The sequence below is a fragment of the Schistosoma mansoni genome, chromosome 3 (genome assembly GCF_000237925.1).
Source record: "Schistosoma mansoni strain Puerto Rico chromosome 3, complete genome".
NCBI lineage: Eukaryota > Metazoa > Platyhelminthes > Trematoda > Strigeidida > Schistosomatidae > Schistosoma > Schistosoma mansoni.
This window is the reverse complement of record NC_031497.1, coordinates 16,424,073-16,442,832: the sequence shown is the minus strand read 5'-3', so window position 1 is coordinate 16,442,832 and position 18,760 is coordinate 16,424,073. Positions and strand designations below refer to the sequence as shown.

General features: G+C 41.3%; 1 protein-coding gene across 1 annotated transcript; it reads right to left on the bottom strand.

Moving 5' to 3' along the window:
• Positions 1-587: 587 nt before the first annotated feature.
• Positions 588-18,384, bottom strand: Smp_063260 (putative wd-repeat protein; the record flags this gene model as incomplete). The annotated part of the gene is made up of 8 exons (XM_018799417.1): positions 588-959; positions 2,255-2,363; positions 9,842-9,972; positions 11,786-12,037; positions 15,860-16,103; positions 17,830-18,109; positions 18,144-18,211; positions 18,245-18,384. 8 exons carry the CDS (start codon positions 18,382-18,384, stop codon positions 918-920), a joined length of 1,266 nt encoding a protein of 421 aa, XP_018651208.1. The 3' UTR covers positions 588-917.
• Positions 18,385-18,760: the final 376 nt, after the last annotated feature.

Here is an 18,760-nt window from a genome sequence, read left to right as displayed (position 1 = left end):
GAGCACCTTGAAGCCCCTACATGCCTGTACAGGACTGGGATCAATCAGTTCTTCACGACTCTATGGTTGATGTCCGAGAGATTTTGCAACATAATGGCTTGAAAATTAAAATTACTTTATACCTTTCTTTCTACGAACTAATTCTTTCTTCCTGTATTGTATATATCCTTATACACGATCTTTCTTTTATATATTACTATCATTGGAGTAACTGCTTCTGTGAATTTGGTGATCATCTTGTTGTGCTAATGAGGTGTGGCAACTTTTACTGATGCATATATATATGTGCCTGGTCCTGCGTTGTAGATAGTTGACTAACTGAATTGTACTTTATCCTGTTGACTGTGTACTACCGTGGTCTTCAGTATTATTCAAAGGACATGTCTGTAACTTATATTACTTACGAAAATTTTCCACCCCGCAGGCATTATATTCTAGTTAGGTGAATAATATGACATAGTTTGGCCCCGAAACAAGGAGGCTACCGCTTTCAACTACGGCAAACTCAACTAGTGCAGAATTTTAGCTCTTCCTGTCTATCAATATCGAACTAACGAAACTAAATAAGACTAACTTCTGAATAATATGTGGTAAGTTAGCTTTAATATTAGTAAGCAAGGATTTTACATACAGCATCATCTTACACTACATTAGAAAGACACTAAAATACTTTTGATATGTACAGTAAATTCATGAGGAAACGTAAATATATTATAGAGTGTATGCCTATATATCTTATTCAAAGTTATGAGATCATTTCTAGATAATTTCAAATAAAACATATTTTCAAAATCAAATGTTTCGTAGAACATAAGGAAGAATAAAGTGTTTCAAAATCACTGGTGTATGCACCATGAAAGGTGGGAAATAATCCTATCAAATAAATCACATAAAAGAGTATTTGTAGGGTATACAGTTTATGAATGTGGATTTGATGAAAAAGCTTTGATATCCCACACCTAAAAATGAAGAAGCCGTAAACTTGTCAATAATTATAATTACAGAAAAACGTACACCATACGTATACACAAGTTTAATAACACGTTTTTTCAAACGAGAGTTGATTACATTCAGTAATTTAAGTAGTTAGGTACCAAAATACATTGCTTTGTGCTCTGAAATCCCTAAATTCAACCAAAACAACACTGACTGATAGTTATACATTCGAATCTACTCATTCTTAGCAAGTTGAACGATAGTACAATCACAGAAACTACTGTTATAGTGAAAGCAATGCCACAGTCAGCAAATAAATTCGTACTAGTGACTTCTTGAATATCATAGTGCTTAGTGACTATACACAACTGACTAGCTATTGTATAATTTATATACCTCATTTACATTTTCACATAAGACTTATACACATTAAAAATATAGAGGCCAATATAATCAACGTCCAGTAAGCTTGTTTTGCCATACCCAAGTAAAATAGACGTAGAAACTCGGTCGAACCTAGTGTGAAACAAACAGCATGCCAACCGTGTTTGTTTGAACTGTTAGAATAAATTTCACACTGAAGATTTCATGTGTGGAAGGTATTCAACAATTCTCTAAAGAAACTCATCATGTTTGTTGGTAGCAGAAAGAAAACTAAATGATACCTTTCCAGAGAGGTAATCAACGTGAACAATACTATATTATTTTACCCTATCAATGAATTCGACGTAACATTAAACTAAGTTTTCCAAGCGTGTTGTACGGTTATTTAATTACGCTTAAACAAAGAATCTAATTGGTTTACTAAAGGATTAAGTGGAATGCTTCAATGGCTAAAATTATGAATATTGGAAAAACGTTATGTTCGCTCACAAAAGTCTAACCTAACTTCAGCTGGTCAGTCCACTGCCACATCGAATTTTCTTAGCTTTTTCTCAGTCCAGTTCAAAACCTACCTCAGAAGTATAACATTAAAGTCATAACTTCACAAATCAATGCTAACGAAATGACACATATGTTCTGTAGAAATGTTTTATAGAAAACGGTTTTACTGCTGTTATTATTAATAATTTTTGCTATGGTCATTATTATTGGCTTAATGTGAACCTGAGTACATGAATTACCTAAAACCCAACAAGATATCACTTTAGTAATGTGTTTGTTTATACCATGATAGAACGTCTAATAATGTAAGCTGTAGATAGAAGACATACTCAGCATTAGTGAAGCTTGTCTGCTGGAGTTATCCCTTTATTTATTACACGAGTCTCTTTGACCTACTTTAAATTTCAAAAAGTTACATAGTTGTTGTAGTTACCTTGATAATCCGATCTTTCCCAACCGTTAGAAGTAAATTCAAGGATTCCTCTACACGAATACATGTAACAGGATGACGAGCATCAAACGAAATAGCCAAACTCCTACGGCTAAAAGATACCGAAACAAAGTCAGTTAATAATTAAGCCATGTTGTTTCGGCTGACGAAAATGTACCATATTCATTTGTTTAAAGACATGAACATTGGCTCAAAGGGACTCCGAAATATATATGTGCCACACAAATTCAATGATTTGTGTGGGCTGAAATACTATCCAGGTGTCTAAACCGAAGCAGGTGGTTCTCTTACAGGGCCACTCCCCGAGTCTTTGACCCAGAGGTCTAATCCACAAAGGAGTTGAGCTACATTAGGAAATGCAGTCTCATAGTAGCCAGCGACCGCCCCCAAATGCCCTGGTATGGCCGAGAGTGGGGAGAGTCTACTCTCCCTCTCGAAATGCTCTCACATGGCCAGCGAATATATAGCCTCTGCCAGGGAAGTCCTACTCACTGCCTTCTCGTGGCGGGGGTGTTGTTTACGAAAGTGAGAGGACGAAAAGTGAATGTCCGGCGCTTTAACCGGGTTGGTGGACACGGAGGGTCCACCTAGGGGAGTTGGAAAACCCTGATTCCAAACCAATGGTGCACATGGGCTCCAGTATCCTGATGGAATGAATGGCGGACGAACCTGTCATTGGTCAACGGCTACCATGGGACTGCATCTCCTCACGATGCTCCACTGCCTTGTGGATCAGACCTTTTGGTCAAAGACTCGGGGTGTGGCCCCCTAAGAAAACCACCTGCTTCGGTTTGGGCACCCGGGCAGTATCACAGACCACTCACAAATAAATGAAATGATGAATTTTATTGACGATACTATTCCTGCTCATACTAGAAGCAAGACAATTTACATTATTATTATTATTACCTTTACTATTATTATTATTATTTACCATATCGCTAACTCACCCCCTTTTATCCCCAATTTGTGTAACCTTACTTTTCAACTTATGCAGCAGCTCGCCCATGGTGGAAAATCTGTCCTATCTAAACGATCTCCAGTCACTGTCTGGTTGAAAGTGAATGCTTCCACCGATTATGAATACTGAAGCAGTCTTTCTGAAACCACGTACGCCGTTCAAGCTGGCTTCCTTCAACGTTCGCACACTAATGCAGATCGGACAACAGATGGGGCTGGCTATGTCTTTAGAAAGTCTTAATGTTGATGTTTGCTGTCTATCCGAGACCCGTATTCAAGACTCTAGTGAAGTACTACAAATCCGCTCTCCATCTGTCGCCTCGAAAAGCTTGTTCCACGTGCGCTTATCCGGGGACCCTGTAGCATCTTCGTCTGGTCTTGCTGGCGTTGGTGTAGCACTAAGCGCTAGGGCTGAGGCAGCACTAATCGATTGGATCCCCATTAACAGTCGGTTATGTGCTGTTAGATTAGAAAGTTCCATCAAAGTGAGAAGAAATCGGCGTGAGAATCGGTGTCTTTTCGTCATCTCCGCCTATGCCCCGACAGATTGCAGCCCGGATGCAATCAAGGATGAGTTTTACCATCAGTTAACAGTTCTTCTCCAGAAAGCGCGTTCGACAGATATTGTATTACTAGCCGGAGACTTGAATGCACAGGTCGGGCGTCTAGGCACAGAAGAGAGTCGTTTAGGTGGCCGATGGGGACTTGTTGGTCGCAGGACAGATAACGGGGACCGTTTGCTGCAACTGTGCACAGACCACAACCTGTTTCTGGCCAGCACTAACTTCCAGCACAGTCATCGCCGGTGTGCCACCTGGCGTCCTCCCTCTGTATCCCAAGCCTGGACTCAGATTGATCACATCGCGATCAGCTATCGCTGGCGTGGTTGTGTACAAGACTGCCGCTCCTTTTGGAGTACCTATCTGGAGTCTGATCATGCCCTGGTCTGCGCCAATCTCACCTTACTTTTCAGTGGCCGAAGGATTGACCACCACCAACGGATTGATGTTAGTAAACTGGCTGCAACTTCTGTTGCAAGTAAGTATCGAGCGGAGTTAGCCTCTAGGCTAGCTACCATCCCATCGAAAAGTATAGATGAGCATTGGTTGCATCTTCACGACGCCATGAAAATGGCGAGTAAAGCCGCTTGCGGCTTCGCGAAACGTCCCGCTTACAAGCACTGGGTTTCTTCTGGCTCCTTACAACTGATGGAAGCCCGTCGGTCTACTCCGGGTGACCGTGAGTTTGACCACAAACGAAGGCTGTTACGTAATGAAATCGGGCAAAGCTTGCGTAAGGACCGGGAAGCCTGGTGGTCGGAGCGTGCTAATGAGATGGAAGCAGCAACTGCATCTGGTAACTGCCGGAAGCTCTTCCAACTCATCCGAGCCACTGGCAGCAAGAAGTCTGGTGTGAGTGAAACAATCTACGAGGATGATGGGATGCCAATCACTAACATCTCTCGACGTCTTGGGCGATGGGCGGAATTCTTCGAAGGGCAGTTCAACTGGCCTGCTGCTCCGGCAACATCAACCAGCTTGTCCTGCCCCCCATGGCCGGTGACGACTGATCCACCAAACGAGGCGGAAGTCCGCAAGGAACTCCAACTCTTGAAACGTTACAAATCACCGGGCCCAGATGACTTACCTCCGGCTCTTTTTAAAGATGGTGGTGACCTTCTGACTAAGGAATTGACTGTGTTGTTTGGAAAGGTTTGGGAAGAAGAAAGTGTTCCAACATCATGGAATGAGTCGAAAGTCGTCCCTATCTTTAAAAAGGGTTCACGTTGTTCCTGCAATAACTATCGGGGGATAAGTCTACTTTCGATTGCGTCCAAACTATTGGCTTCTATCATTCTTCGTAGGTTGTTTAAAACCCGAGAACGATTGACTCGCGAGGAGCAGGCTGGTTTTCGTTCTGGTCGAGGATGCATTGATCACATCTTCATCCTCCGCCAAATGTTAGAACACCGTCATACTTATCGCAGGCCAACAATCGTAGTGTTTCTTGATATCAGGGCGGCCTTCGATTCGTTGGACAGGACTGTTCTCTAGGATTGTCTATTGAAGAAGGGTGTGCCTGAGAAGTTCATTAACATCTTAAAGGCCCTGTATACGAACACCTCAGGCAGAGTGAGGGCATACAACCACCTTTCTCCCTTGTTCCATTCGAGCAGTGGGGTTAGGCAGGGTTGCCCGATCTCACCATTCCTCTTCAACTTTGCCATCGACGACATCCTGGAAACAGCTCTGATGGATGTAAGTAATGGCGGTGTGGATCTGCTGCCTGGAGAACGACTTCTCGACCTTGAGTATGCGGATGATATTGTCTTACTGTGCGATAATGCCCAAGCCATGCAATCCGCACTTAATCAGTTGGCAATCAGTGTCCGCAGGTACGGCATGTGCTTTGCACCCTCCAAGTGCAAAGTACTCCTACAAGACTGGCAGGATTCTCATCCTGTACTCACCCTGGATGGTGAGCAGATTGAAGTAGTTGAGAAGTTCGTGTATCTAGGTAGCTACATAAGTGCTGGTGGTGGCGTGAGTGATGAGATTGATGCACGTATAATGAAAGCCAGAGCGGCTTATGCCAATCTGGGCCATCTTTGGCGCCTTCGTGATGTTAGTCTGGCTGTAAAAGGTCGGATCTACAACGCGTCGGTGAGAGCAGTTTTGCTCTATGCTTGTGAAACCTGGCCTCTCCGAGTTGAGGATGTTAGACGACTCTCTGTGTTCGATCATCGTTGTCTCCGAAGGATTGCTGACATCCAGTGGCAACACCATGTTAGTAATGCAGAGGTTCGGCATCGTGTGTTCGGGCGCAGAGACGATAATTCAATTGGTGTCACCATCTTGAAACACCGACTTCGGTGGCTTGGACATGTTTTACGAATGTCGTCCCAGAGAATTCCACGTCGTGCATTATTTGCCGACCCTGGGACTGGTTGGAAAAAGCGGAGAGGAGGTCAGTGTATGACATGGTGTCGTGGCATGAAAGAGAGCTGCAAAGAGCTAGCTTCTGTTGGTCCTTCACGACTCCCTGGCTGGGGTCCGAGAGATGGTGCAACACAGTGGCTAGAGACGTTATCAGATATGGCTCAGAATAGAAGCCAGTGGCGATCCTGCTGCAACCTTCTTTTACTTTCTTCATAAAGAGTGGTTCTAACTTTCTTAACTGAGAGAGTTTTTCTGGTTGTACATTTTAGTCCGCCTTATCTTTTCATCCTTTCTCTTCCTACTTTCATTATTTTGTGTGGCGCATATGTATCTGGTGCCCTTTTGTACCAATATATATGTGTTTAAATAAATAAATAAATAAATAGCCAGCGACCAAGAATAGGTTCATATGCCGTTTGTTCTGTCAGGATACTGGAGATCATGTACACCATTGGTTTGGAGTCATGGTTTTTAGAATTCCCTAGGTGGATCCTCCGTATCTCCTATCCCGGTTTCAGCGCTAGACGTTCCACCTTTCGTCCTCTCGATCTTGTACACAACACTCGCAACATGAAGAGGCAATGGGTACGACTTCCTTGGCAATAGCTGTATACGCGGGGTCATGTGTGGGTATTTGGAGAGGCTCAGTCAGCAACAACGTAGGACGTCGCACGTACGTAAGTACATCAGTTCAAGTTGTCATACCACATTAGCACACAGATACAATCGTCAATTCAAATCCCATAGTAGTAGAAGTAGTAAAAGTATAAGCAGTAATCCGAAAGATTAGGGTTTGAAGATGTTATTCAAGGGGTATAATCCAGTGAAATAAATTTGGAAAGAGAAAAAAGAAAGCGACATGAAGAATTAAGATTAGAATTTGGGAGAACACAGAGAGTGAATGCACCTGCGCCATTGCAAACGATTCTGAGCCATGTCATTCAAGGTCTCTAACCATCGGTTGCTATCACCTCGCCGATCCCAGCCAGGTAGTCTACGCCTACAAACATGGCTCAGTTCACTTGTCTGTGACTTCATGAATTCGTGCCATGTTTTGGTCTGGCTGCCCCTAGCTTCCTTCCAACCTACTCCTACACCATAAAACATTGCACGTCGGGGCAGTCGGTGGTGGGGCATACGTAACATGTGTCCCAGCCATCTCAACTGATGAAGTTTCACTACTTCATCAGTCGGTCTACCATCCTTACCTAGTACCCGTTTCCTAACAACTGCATTACTTACTCGGTGGTCCCAGGATATACGAGAACTGCTTCGAAGACACCATTAATCGAATACTAGTAGCCTACGAATATCCCCTACTCTTACCGGCCATGTTTCACTGCCATAAAGTAGGATGGGACGAACTGCTGCGCAGTAAACCCTTACTTTGGTTGGTAGACGGATGTCTCACCTACGCAATAAATGACGTAAGTCGGTGAAAGCTGGTCGAGCCTTCTGTACCCGTGCTGACATATCGCCACACACCAGACCACAAGGACTGATGAGACTACCAAAATAAGTGAAGCGGTCAACACGTTCAACTACTTCACTCTCTATCATTAGTTCAGGTGTCGAAGCAACCTAATCCTGAAGTAACATTTTGCACTTTGAGGGGGAGAATCGCATGCCAAACATGCCTGCATTGTTGCTTATAGTGGTCAGAAGACTCTGCATTTTGTAAGCGTCTTCACCAAACAGAAGTATTTCATCGACATATTCTAAGTCAACAAGTGAATCTCCCGGCAAATGTTTAACTTCTGGAAATTTAGATTAGGAAAGTGTTATTTCCAAAAGCATGTCCATGACAAAGTTAAGCAAGAATGGACAGCCCTGACCAACACCACTTGAGGTAACCAATTCTGACGACAGTTCGCCATAAGCTCTAACTCGACCAGTTTTGTTCGAGTAGATAGCCTTTATGTTCTAGGACCTGACGTGGAGTGAATATCTTGTCTATACAGCCACGTCCAGGTCGAAAACCAGCCTGGTTTTCTATAGTCTGCTTTTCATGAGCTTTGGTTAGGCGTCGAAGTATTATTGAAGCTAATATTTTAGACACTATATTAGTCAAACTGATTCATCTGTGATTGTCACAAGAGGACCTTTGTCCTTTCTTATAGACTGGCACAATCAGTGATTGAGACCAGTCAAATGGGACTACGTCCTATTCCCAGATTCTACATAAGACCTCAGTCAATTTCACTGCTAATATTGAACCGCCATCCTTAAAAATCTCAGCGGTAAACCTGTCAGGGCCTGTTGCTATCCCTCGCTTCAGATTTCCTATAGTTTTTTTCAACTTCGTAAAGAGTTGGAGGACTTACATCCACTTGCCATTCAGGTCGATTGAATATTGTGAGAAGCCAAAGTGAGGCTGAAGGCCAGTTGAACTTATCCCTAAAGTATTCTGTCCATCGATCCAATATCCTGAACTGAGAGTGAATAATATATCCATCTTTTTCCGAGATGGTTTCTCTAATAGTTGTATTTTTAATACCAGTTTCCTTGACAAGTCTGACCAGTTGTCTGCCGTTGCCTATTGCCACTGCTTTTTCCATTTCTCTTTCTTTCGTTACCCACCACTGTTCGCGATCATTGCGTAGGCTTCTTATCAGCCTGTGCTCAAGCTGACTCCACTCTTCGTCATGTTCAGAGCCAGATGGAATGAGTTTTCGAGCATCTATCAGTGCGGTAGATGCTGCTGAGATCCAGTACTTCTCCCTAACCTTATGGTTTACCGTACTAGTAGATATCACTGCTGTTTTCATAGCTTTTCAAATATCATTCCAAGCTGCCTCGGCGTAAGCATCACTTAAATGGCTGTCTAACTGTTTTTCTAGTAGTTCCTGAAATATATTCTTAGCTAGGCTATCATTAAGTAGAGCCCTAAGAGGTTTCCTTGCAGCGTCTTTCCTATGTTCAGTAAGACGCAGACAAATACGCGCTTGCACTAGGGCATGATCTGAATCTAAGCACGTGCTCCAGAACGAGAAACACTCTTCTATTGAGCCCCTCCATCGGTGGCTGATAGCGAACTCTCTCCATCTTCAGTCGTACTAGAGCACTGGAGGGGGATGAAAATGTACCATAACAAGGGAAATAACTGGAAACCAATAAAAAAAAACAAGAACTTTACGAATATACTTTACAAGTTCTATATATTAGATTGAATATTACTATATCAACAATATCAGACTTCCACTTTAAGATTTATTACTGCTCTCAACCTAACGAATTCGTTAAGCGTAAAAGTGCATCTGACAAACAGTCCGCGCTTTGGTGGTACAAAATTTGTATGAGGGAATTTTAAAACACTCGTCATACTTCATAACTCAAGTGCCCTGGGCACATCTGATTCTGAAAAATTCGACGTATATTTTCGTTAGAAAACTGATTAAACGGACAAACATCGATCCTGAATACTAATTGTCCACACAATGAAATGACTACCACAGTGAATTAAACGACTTAGTAACCAAATACAGGCGATAGATATTTGTCAGCGCTATATATACTACTTGATAGTCCGGGACAAAGTAGAAGGGACCGAAATTCAAATTTGATTGGATGCAGTGGACCTTAAGTATTAATATTAGAGCCTCAGTTACCGCTATTTACGAATAGATAATTCTATTTGGATAAAAAATGGACCAATTTTAAAATCACCTACTCTGAATCAGTTATTAGAGGAAAGCATTGACTGCATATACGAACATCTTTTTCAAAACCCATGCACGGTAGATTAGACCGATAAGGAGAACATTTGTCACAAACAGCATGGCCACATCGACGACAGTGATGCTAAAAGTAGTGAAAAAAATATGGGTCGAAATTAAACACAAACCCAAACAACATAAAGTATGATGTAGTATAGAGTTCGGAGGAAAAATAAAAATAATCATGTCTATCAGCTATCATGTGGAAAAGAATGAACATCTCTATACCCCTGGATTATTACATTCAAATTTTAAATCCTCTACAAAAATAAAAACAAATGTTAAAGGCTTCTTGGACTTCTATCGTATCTTGATTTCATTACATACGAGAAATAACTTTCTGATTCTAACTTCTTAGGGAAGTAAAACTTTTTTGGCGAAAGTTTTAGCAAAATATTAGCAATATAAATTATTGGAAAAGTACTGGTTACATATCGTAGACAACTCTGACTTCAAGATAATAAATATAAATTCATAAAGCATTACTACGAAGAAATTCAATGATTCCATTGCCCGAACATATGCTAGCAAATATGAGTGGAAGTTATTATTTATTTAAACACATACACATGAGTACAAGAAGGTACCAAACAGATATGCGCCACATAAATCATTCGACTTGTGTGAGGGGTGGGTAGTTTTCTTAGGGGGCCACATCCGGAACCATTGACCTAAAGGTCTAATCCACAAGGCAGTGGAGCAACGTCAGGAGATACGGTCCCATGATAGCCGGTAACCCATAATTGGTTCATACGCCATTTGTTCCCTCAGGATCCTGGGGCCCATGTGCACCACTGGTTTGGAATCAGAATTTTCCAACTCCCCTAGGTGGACTCTCTGTGTCCACCAACCCGGTTAAGGTGCCGGACATTCGCTTTGCGTCCTCTCAATTTCGTAAACAACACCCCGCCACGAGAAAGCAGTGAGTAGGACTCTCCCGGCAGTGGTTGTATGCGCGTGGCCATGTAAGAGCATTTCGCGAGGGAGAGCTAACTCTTTACAAAATCGTAGGTGGAAAACATGGGAAGGGTTTTGGCCATGAAAGGAGTAAAGTAAAACTTGATACTTACTCGCGCAATTCTGACAGACAACTGCAAACATTCAGAAAAAATCATTGTTGAGAACGAACCTGTTTCCCAACGTTTTGTTTGAAAGATGAGTTAGTGTGGTAGTCGTACCTAATAATGCATGACTAACTGTAAGGTTTCAGTTTCCAATTTTTCCTCACTTATCACATCCCCAATTACAACGAGATGCTTTAGTACAGAAGTGTCACTTAACACGAATTTACAAATAGAAACCTAACCACAACAAACACTGACAACTGAGTTGTTGTGTGAAGTCTTTGTTCAGCAAAACCATGCTGACCACCATAATCGATCACTAGTAAAAGCGATTTGAAATATAACCAACAGAAACAACTGGACGTGGGAGTTTGAAGTGCATACCTTGGCTATAAGGTTTACCGTATGTTAATAAATGATTACCAACATAACACGAAAACTATAGGGGGTGGAGATTTACCACAACACATACTGATTTACACTAGAGACCACGTGATTTTACATATAAGTTATATTCTCAGTCAGTATAAATTTACTGGAATTCCATAAAACAGTGAACTTTCTAATCTTTCGTCTTAAATCGTCTCTGATTATTTAGAATACGATTTTCTTAAATAGCAACTGTTCTAACAGATATTAGCCGAAGAGTTAAAAAAAGAATAGGTAGGTTACAGCCTGCTGTCTTTGTAACCTTCAGCTTTTCTCATAAGCTACGACAATCATTCTAGAATGAATAGTCTGATGTTGATAATTTGGTTAACATTCACTGAATTGAAAGAACTGCATTGAATTAATGAGCATAAGTTTAACGAAACTTTGTACAAAAATGAATACCTGACGCACACCAACCGACATGTTGTTCCACATTTTGCGGACATTCCAGAAAAATGGCCCGCTACAGATATGACAGACATCTGATTCTGACCAGTTAGGACTTTCTATGCGTGAAGGGTCCATAAACCAGAAAATCAGATACCCATCAAGACCACCGGATATAAGTAGTCCTTTGTACTTACTGTCCTTGACATTTGCAGAAGAAGCACCCGTACTCCACCAACATATTGACGACACTTCTTTGGAATGTCCCTTGATGCATAAATAGCATAATATGAATTATTACCATTAATTTACGATGAGATCATTTCATAGTTTAATAACAAAGATTTTTTAAAGTATTCAGTCAATTTAATGATGAAAGAAAATCGCAGAAAAAACTGGCCTGTACAACGATGGGATGCAGGAAAATCAGTCACTTGGAACGTAGGACCAAGCGCATACATATATGCATCAGTAAAAGTTGCCACACCTCATTAGCACAACAAGATGATCACCAAATTCACAGAAGCAGTCACTCCAATGATAGTAATATATAAAAGAAAGATCGTGTATAAGGATATATACAATACAGGAAGAAAGAATTAGTTCGTAGAAAGAAAGGTATAAAGTAATTTTAATCTCATGGTTTATGGGAAGACAAAGAGTTTATACACCTACGCCATTGTGATCGATTCTGAGTCATGTTACATAGTCTCCAGTCACTGGCTATGATAGTCGCGCATACCCCAACCATGTAGTCTGCATCTACCGACATGACTGAGACCAGAACTTAGTGACTTTATGGACTGATGCCACATTTTGGTTTGGCCGCCCCTAACTTCCATCCGTCCCCAGCACTCATCAGCATTGTGCGCCGTGGTATTCAGTGGTTTGGCATGCGTAATACTTGGCCCAACCATCTCAGTCGATGGATATCTTGCCTTCGCTATATGTGATGTACGTTGGCAAAAGCCAAACGAGCTTTCTGAATCCATGCAGAGTTTTTGTTAGGCACCAACCCAATAGTGCTGATCAGACTTCCAAGATAAGTGAAGTTACCGATGTGTCCGACCACTTAACTTCCTATCCTTAGTTCAAGTGTTGATGCAGGCCAGTCCTGAAGCAACAGTTTGCATTTAGGAGTGAAAAAACGCATTCCAGACATCCTGGCATAGTTACTCAGTGCTATTAAAAGACTGCATTTCATCAGCATCTTCACCAAACAGGACTATATCATCGGTGTATTCTAAGTCGATAAGTGGACCTCTTGGTAGGAGATCGATTCCTGAAAATTCAGTCGACGAGAGAGTTATTTCCAGCAGTAGGTCTATGATGAAATTGAACAAAATGAAGACAGTGGACAGTCTTGCCAGACACCACTTGAGGTTGTAAAATCAGATGACAGTTCACCATAAGCTCTGACTCGGCTGGTAGTGGTCGAGTAAAGAGCTTTCGCGTGGTTTATGTACTTCTGAGGTACACCTTTCAATGACAGACACTGCCACAGAGCCTCTCGGTCTACAGAGTCAAATTCTGCTTTTAAGTGAAGAACAACTGTCATTGACGCCGATAAGCATGTCTGCGTTCTAGAACCTGACTAATAGTGAATATATGGTCGATGTAGCCACGAACAGGTCTCAAGCCAGCCTGATTTCCTCGTGTTTGCAGTTCACGAATCTTTGTTAAGCGTCCGATAATTATTGAGGCTAGTATTTTAGATGCTATATTACTTAGTGATTGTGACCAGTTAGACAGGATTACATTCAGTCCCCAGATTTCAGCTAAAATGTTAGTTAACCTAATCCCTAAAACTGGACCACCATCCTCAAAGACCTCTGAAGCCAATCTACCTGGACCAGTAGCTCTCCATCGTTTCACATTAGCTATAGCTTTCTAAACTCTAATTAGAGTCGGCGGGCCTATTTCAATGTTCCACTCACGCTGTTAGGAGATGGTGGGTGGCTGAAGGCCAACTAGAATGCACCTCAAAGTGTCCTACTCATCGTCCTAAACGTCTTGGCTGAGAGCAGATAAGTGTCGTATTTTTCCGAGATTGTCTCACTTACACTTGGCTTCTTAATTTGTTTCTTCTATTAGTCTGAAAAGCTGTCTGGCGTTACCTACAGCTGATGCTTTTTCCATTTGTTTTGCTTTCGTTGCCTACCACTGCTCACGAACGTTCCGTAGACTTTTTGTTAGCCTAGATCTGATTTGCTTTCGCTCTTCGTCATTTTCAGAGCCTGATGGGACGAGTTTACGAGAGTCTATCAGCGTAATAGACTTGGCAGAAATTCATTGGTTTATCGTAACCCCTTGGTTTAAATCACTATTAGATGTCACTGTTGTTTCCATAGCTGTTCGTATATCTTTCCAAATAACATCTGGGTCAGCCTTGTTTTCAGAATTGCCTAAATGTGAATTTGTTTGTTTCTGGAATTTACCTTTGCTCTTCTTATCGCTGAATTCAATTCTAATAGGCTTTCTTAGTATAGGTTTTCTGCGTCCAGTGAGATGCAGGCAAATGTGTGCTCGTATTAGAGCATGCATGATCAGAGTCTAAACATGTACTCCAAAACGAGCAGCAGTCTTCTATTGAGCCTCTCCAACGGTGACTGATGGAAACATGGTCTACTTGAGTCCATCGTTGGTTTGGTGCAGGAGGTCACCATGTTAGACGATGTCTCTATCTATGCTTAAATTTAATGTTTGCGAAAAATAAACGATTGTCTGAACATAGTTGCAACAGACGATCACCATTATCTGTTCGCTGAACTTGAATACCAAAATACCCATCTAAATGTCTTTCTGTTTGGTTTAAGCTACGTACTTGGGCATTAAAGTCACCTGCAACGTGTACTCTGTCTGAGCGTTTAGCTTTATGAATACGTTCAGAGAGCTTTCTGTAAAAGCCATCTTTCACTTCATCCGGACTTCAGTCAGTGGGAGCGTAGGCAGAAACGACGTGTGTCACTATCCCTCCGAGTTCTGACGGAGCCGTTTAGCCGAACAGCACATAGGCGACTGTTAACATGGATCCATTCTAATGGTGCTTATTCTGCCCTCATACTTAATGCTATGCCCACACCCGCCAGTCCACGAGATCTAGCAGTCGGGTGGCCAGATACACGGAGGGTGTATCTCGTCGGCTTCCCCTTTAAGCTAGGTGAGGTCAAGTGAATGACCACACTAGGATACTGTATGCGTGTTTCAGAGACACAGCATACATCAATCGTAAGAGATTCTGTGGTCATAGCCAAGAAGACTTGCTGGTTAATTTGACATAGGGTGCGTGCGTTGAAGGCTCCAATGTGTAGTTTGGAGTGAGGTTTCAGTAGATCTGGGACAGTATTTCGCTCACTAGAATCGTTGGTCATAGTGGCATATGAGGAGGGAGTCAAAAGATGAAATTTGGAACTGAAAGTCCAGATAGGAGGGCAATTGACTATGAATATAGTGGTGTTGAGTGCTGTTAGAGGTATGAGGGTGGTTATCACTTCTCGGTTGTCCATACTGTGGGAGGGTTCTTCTAGAGGTACTTGAAAAGAAAATTGAGTTAGAAGTGGTCTTAGTGACCTGAGAGAGTGATCGCAGTGCCCAAGAGACAACTGCTTGGGGCCAGTCACACATGACCTTTTTGTGAGTAATTTTTGTATTAGCTCCATACTTGTTGAGATCTTACAGCCGGAAACGGATATCTGTGGGATAAGGCGAGGTGTGCATTTTTAGGGTCTACCTTTTCTAACTGCAGCCCTTCTTGTGAGAAGGCAGCATCGCAGTTATGCTGGTTGTCTGAAGGAAACACCTTACTGCCGTCACACCTCTGTAGTCAGCAGTACGACTTCGCCTTTGGACCTTGGGTTTGCTGCTTTTAGTTTTACCGCTCTTCGACCGACCTGCCTGACATAGTAGGACCTTGATGAACGATTGTTCCAATCATTATAGTCCGATTGGTTGATCACTTTAGGCAGGCCGGAAAAGCTTTCATCATAATTATGTATTTTACCCTATATCCTTCCAAATTACAAAATTATGTTAAACAACTTAGGGAGCAAATGATGAGAATTAAACCAAAGAGTGGAATAGCGCACTCACTTGCAACTCAAAAGATGAACCTTTAGCTCCGCCAATATCCCAGAAAATAACAGAATGGTCGGCGCTACAAGAAAATAGACGAGAATTTATACTATCCCAAGCCAGAAAGGATACTGACTGCTCATGGCCACGGAGTTCACGAATTACACGACACATTACTTGACCATTGACTTGATTAATGCTCAGTAAAGTAATGCGACCGCTGCTATCACCAACAAACACGTAGTGTGAGCCAACATCATATCTGTATTCAAAAAAAAGTAAATCCCATAAGTAACGGTAAAACCGTCCAACAACAACAACTACAACGGTTAAGAAACTGAGGAATGAAGATAAGAACAAGTTTATGCGAAAGTATGAAACAAGATCATAAACATGGACGTATTTATATTATTGATACGTCCATGCACTGTGCTAATAATTCGCACTACTACCATGAACAAGACTATTCCGTTATTTTCTTTCTCCCACGTCAATTAAAGTAAAAACACGTTTTGCAAATGAAACTATTGTAGATGTAGACGCAGTATAATCCATCGAAATATATTGGACTCATCGATTACATATCAATAAGAAATGATTAGAGTACTTAAACTGAGTGATTGTCATTGACGCAAAATATCCCGCAAGTGTATTGAGATTACGTGAATAATATTCACACTAAGTAGTTTACTGTGACAGAATTTCAATCCAATTAATATTGATTTGATTTTCATAAGTTTTAATTTGAGATCCCGTATCCACAACCTTTTAGGGTGGATATAAAAAAGTACCGGTGATCTTTTTATCCTACTAGATGTTTGTATACTACCTAAGTATAAGCTGGTACGATATTAGATACTAACACCATAATATACAATGACATTTTAGCAAGTTGCCGGAGGCAAGACAGCATTAGCCAACGAATTAGTTGCAAGCTTTCAAATTAATGATTGTACATGGTAGTGTTAAATAGCACCCAACTTACTGGAGATGTACAATTCACAAATACAACTTATGAGGAAGGAAATCGATATTAATTAGGATGAATTTTCGGTGCATCAAATTATTTAGTGATTTTGTCCGTGGACTCTCAATACTATGTTTCCTGTTCAATGACAAAAACTCAATCCACAAATCTTAATCATGGTAACTAATGTACAATCGATAAGCTTAAGTGTATTTTGATTTGATTATATCGGGGACATTATCAACAAGCTTTAACTACGAAACGTCATTTTGTTTTGGTTAACAGGGCAGGATAGAAGATAGCCTCGTTCACTGTATTGAAATGGTTGAAAAATACTGCAAGGAAGTAATACAACTTATAAAATTTGATACGAATTTGAGTGAACTTGATTACTGATTGTGTAGTAAGATATGGTGATATCTTCATAAAAGTCATTAGTTGAGTGCGACTAACTAGATAGAGTAAATGATAGTTGTCAATTTATGCTAGTTAGAATACGAAACTATGCAAACCACTAGGAACCAGTGGAAACCGAATCGATCAGGAAGAGACTTCAGTTTCCAAACAAACAGAAGCATTATTTACGTAAGAAACGATTTACATATGTGATTTACAATAAATTTATTTGTGCATGAGATGGTATGTAAGTCAACTGAAGATACTTAACTTTTCAGTGGACTTTATTTTGCACAAGATTTCACTCAAAACCTTGTTAAAGACAATGTGTTTCACAGACACTGCACAATAGTAAACTGTTGCCACAGTCGAACATAACATACTCTATGTATTCGGTTATTCGCAGAACAAACACAAACGAATTCTTGGCACAAAAGTCTAGACATTTATTGTCCATTAGTTTCACTCGAGCTACAGTAAGCAACTTTTTTCAACAAAAGAGAAGTCTCTTGTGTTTCATTAATAAGTGCATAATCGTCTATGAGTAACGTTTTAGATCCCACGTAAATATTTGACAACCTAACCATACAAAGCAGGCAAGCTGTAATGATAAAAATCCACCTACTCCAAACACATGGCTGAGTGCTCTAAAATATGTTCACATATACGTCTACCACTATTGGTCGAATACCATGCGACAGTACGATCTTTTGAAGCAGATACAACCCAACCCATATCTGGAGTGCAGACGATCCCAGTTATTCTAGCAGTATGGGAGAGATAGTCTCTTTTGTGTTCAACATGATTCAAATCTTCAGCAACGTCATATTCTACAACCGTCCCATTCTCCAAACCGACGAATAACCTGTGTGATTCGGCAGAATACGTGATACACGTAACGGGACCTATTAATTAAAAGATTAGAATGATAAAACGTACTGGGTAACAACTCAATAACTGTTGGCCAGAACTTCCCAGTGTCTCTCCTGACCCAAATCCTCAAAGTGCTAAAAGTTTAGACAAGGAAACATGCAACTTGCCGATCCTCTGATCCTGTAACGATGGAGTCTCTACCAGGGATAAAGATCGCGTCATTTACACCACAAGAGAGTCCATCGATTTTGAATACTAGTTCCGGTTTCGCAATCTGGCGAGAAGGGTCTTGAATAACAGCTGCCATCTGTAAGGACGGCAAGGTAAATAAGTCAGTGCGTTTTCAAACCTGCCCGCCGTTCCCTTTTTGCGACCTTGAACGGCCTGACACGAGGCGGTCATTCCGTATTTGATTTGTTAAGGGTCGGTTGGTTGTCCTCTGGGTTGCACGAATATCAGGTTTTCTCGTATTTGCGTCGTTTTTGGCTGTAGTAAATTCGCAAAATCAATGCCAAAAGCGTTTATTTAGCTTACTCTGTTTTGTACTGTACAATTTGGCTCTTTTGTTGCTTCGTAACTTGACCTGGGATACCAATTACCTTACTGAATCTCACTCTCCTTGTTTAAAATTTGTAGGGGTCCACGAAACTGCGTATTCAGTATAAATTATCAGTAAAAGATAC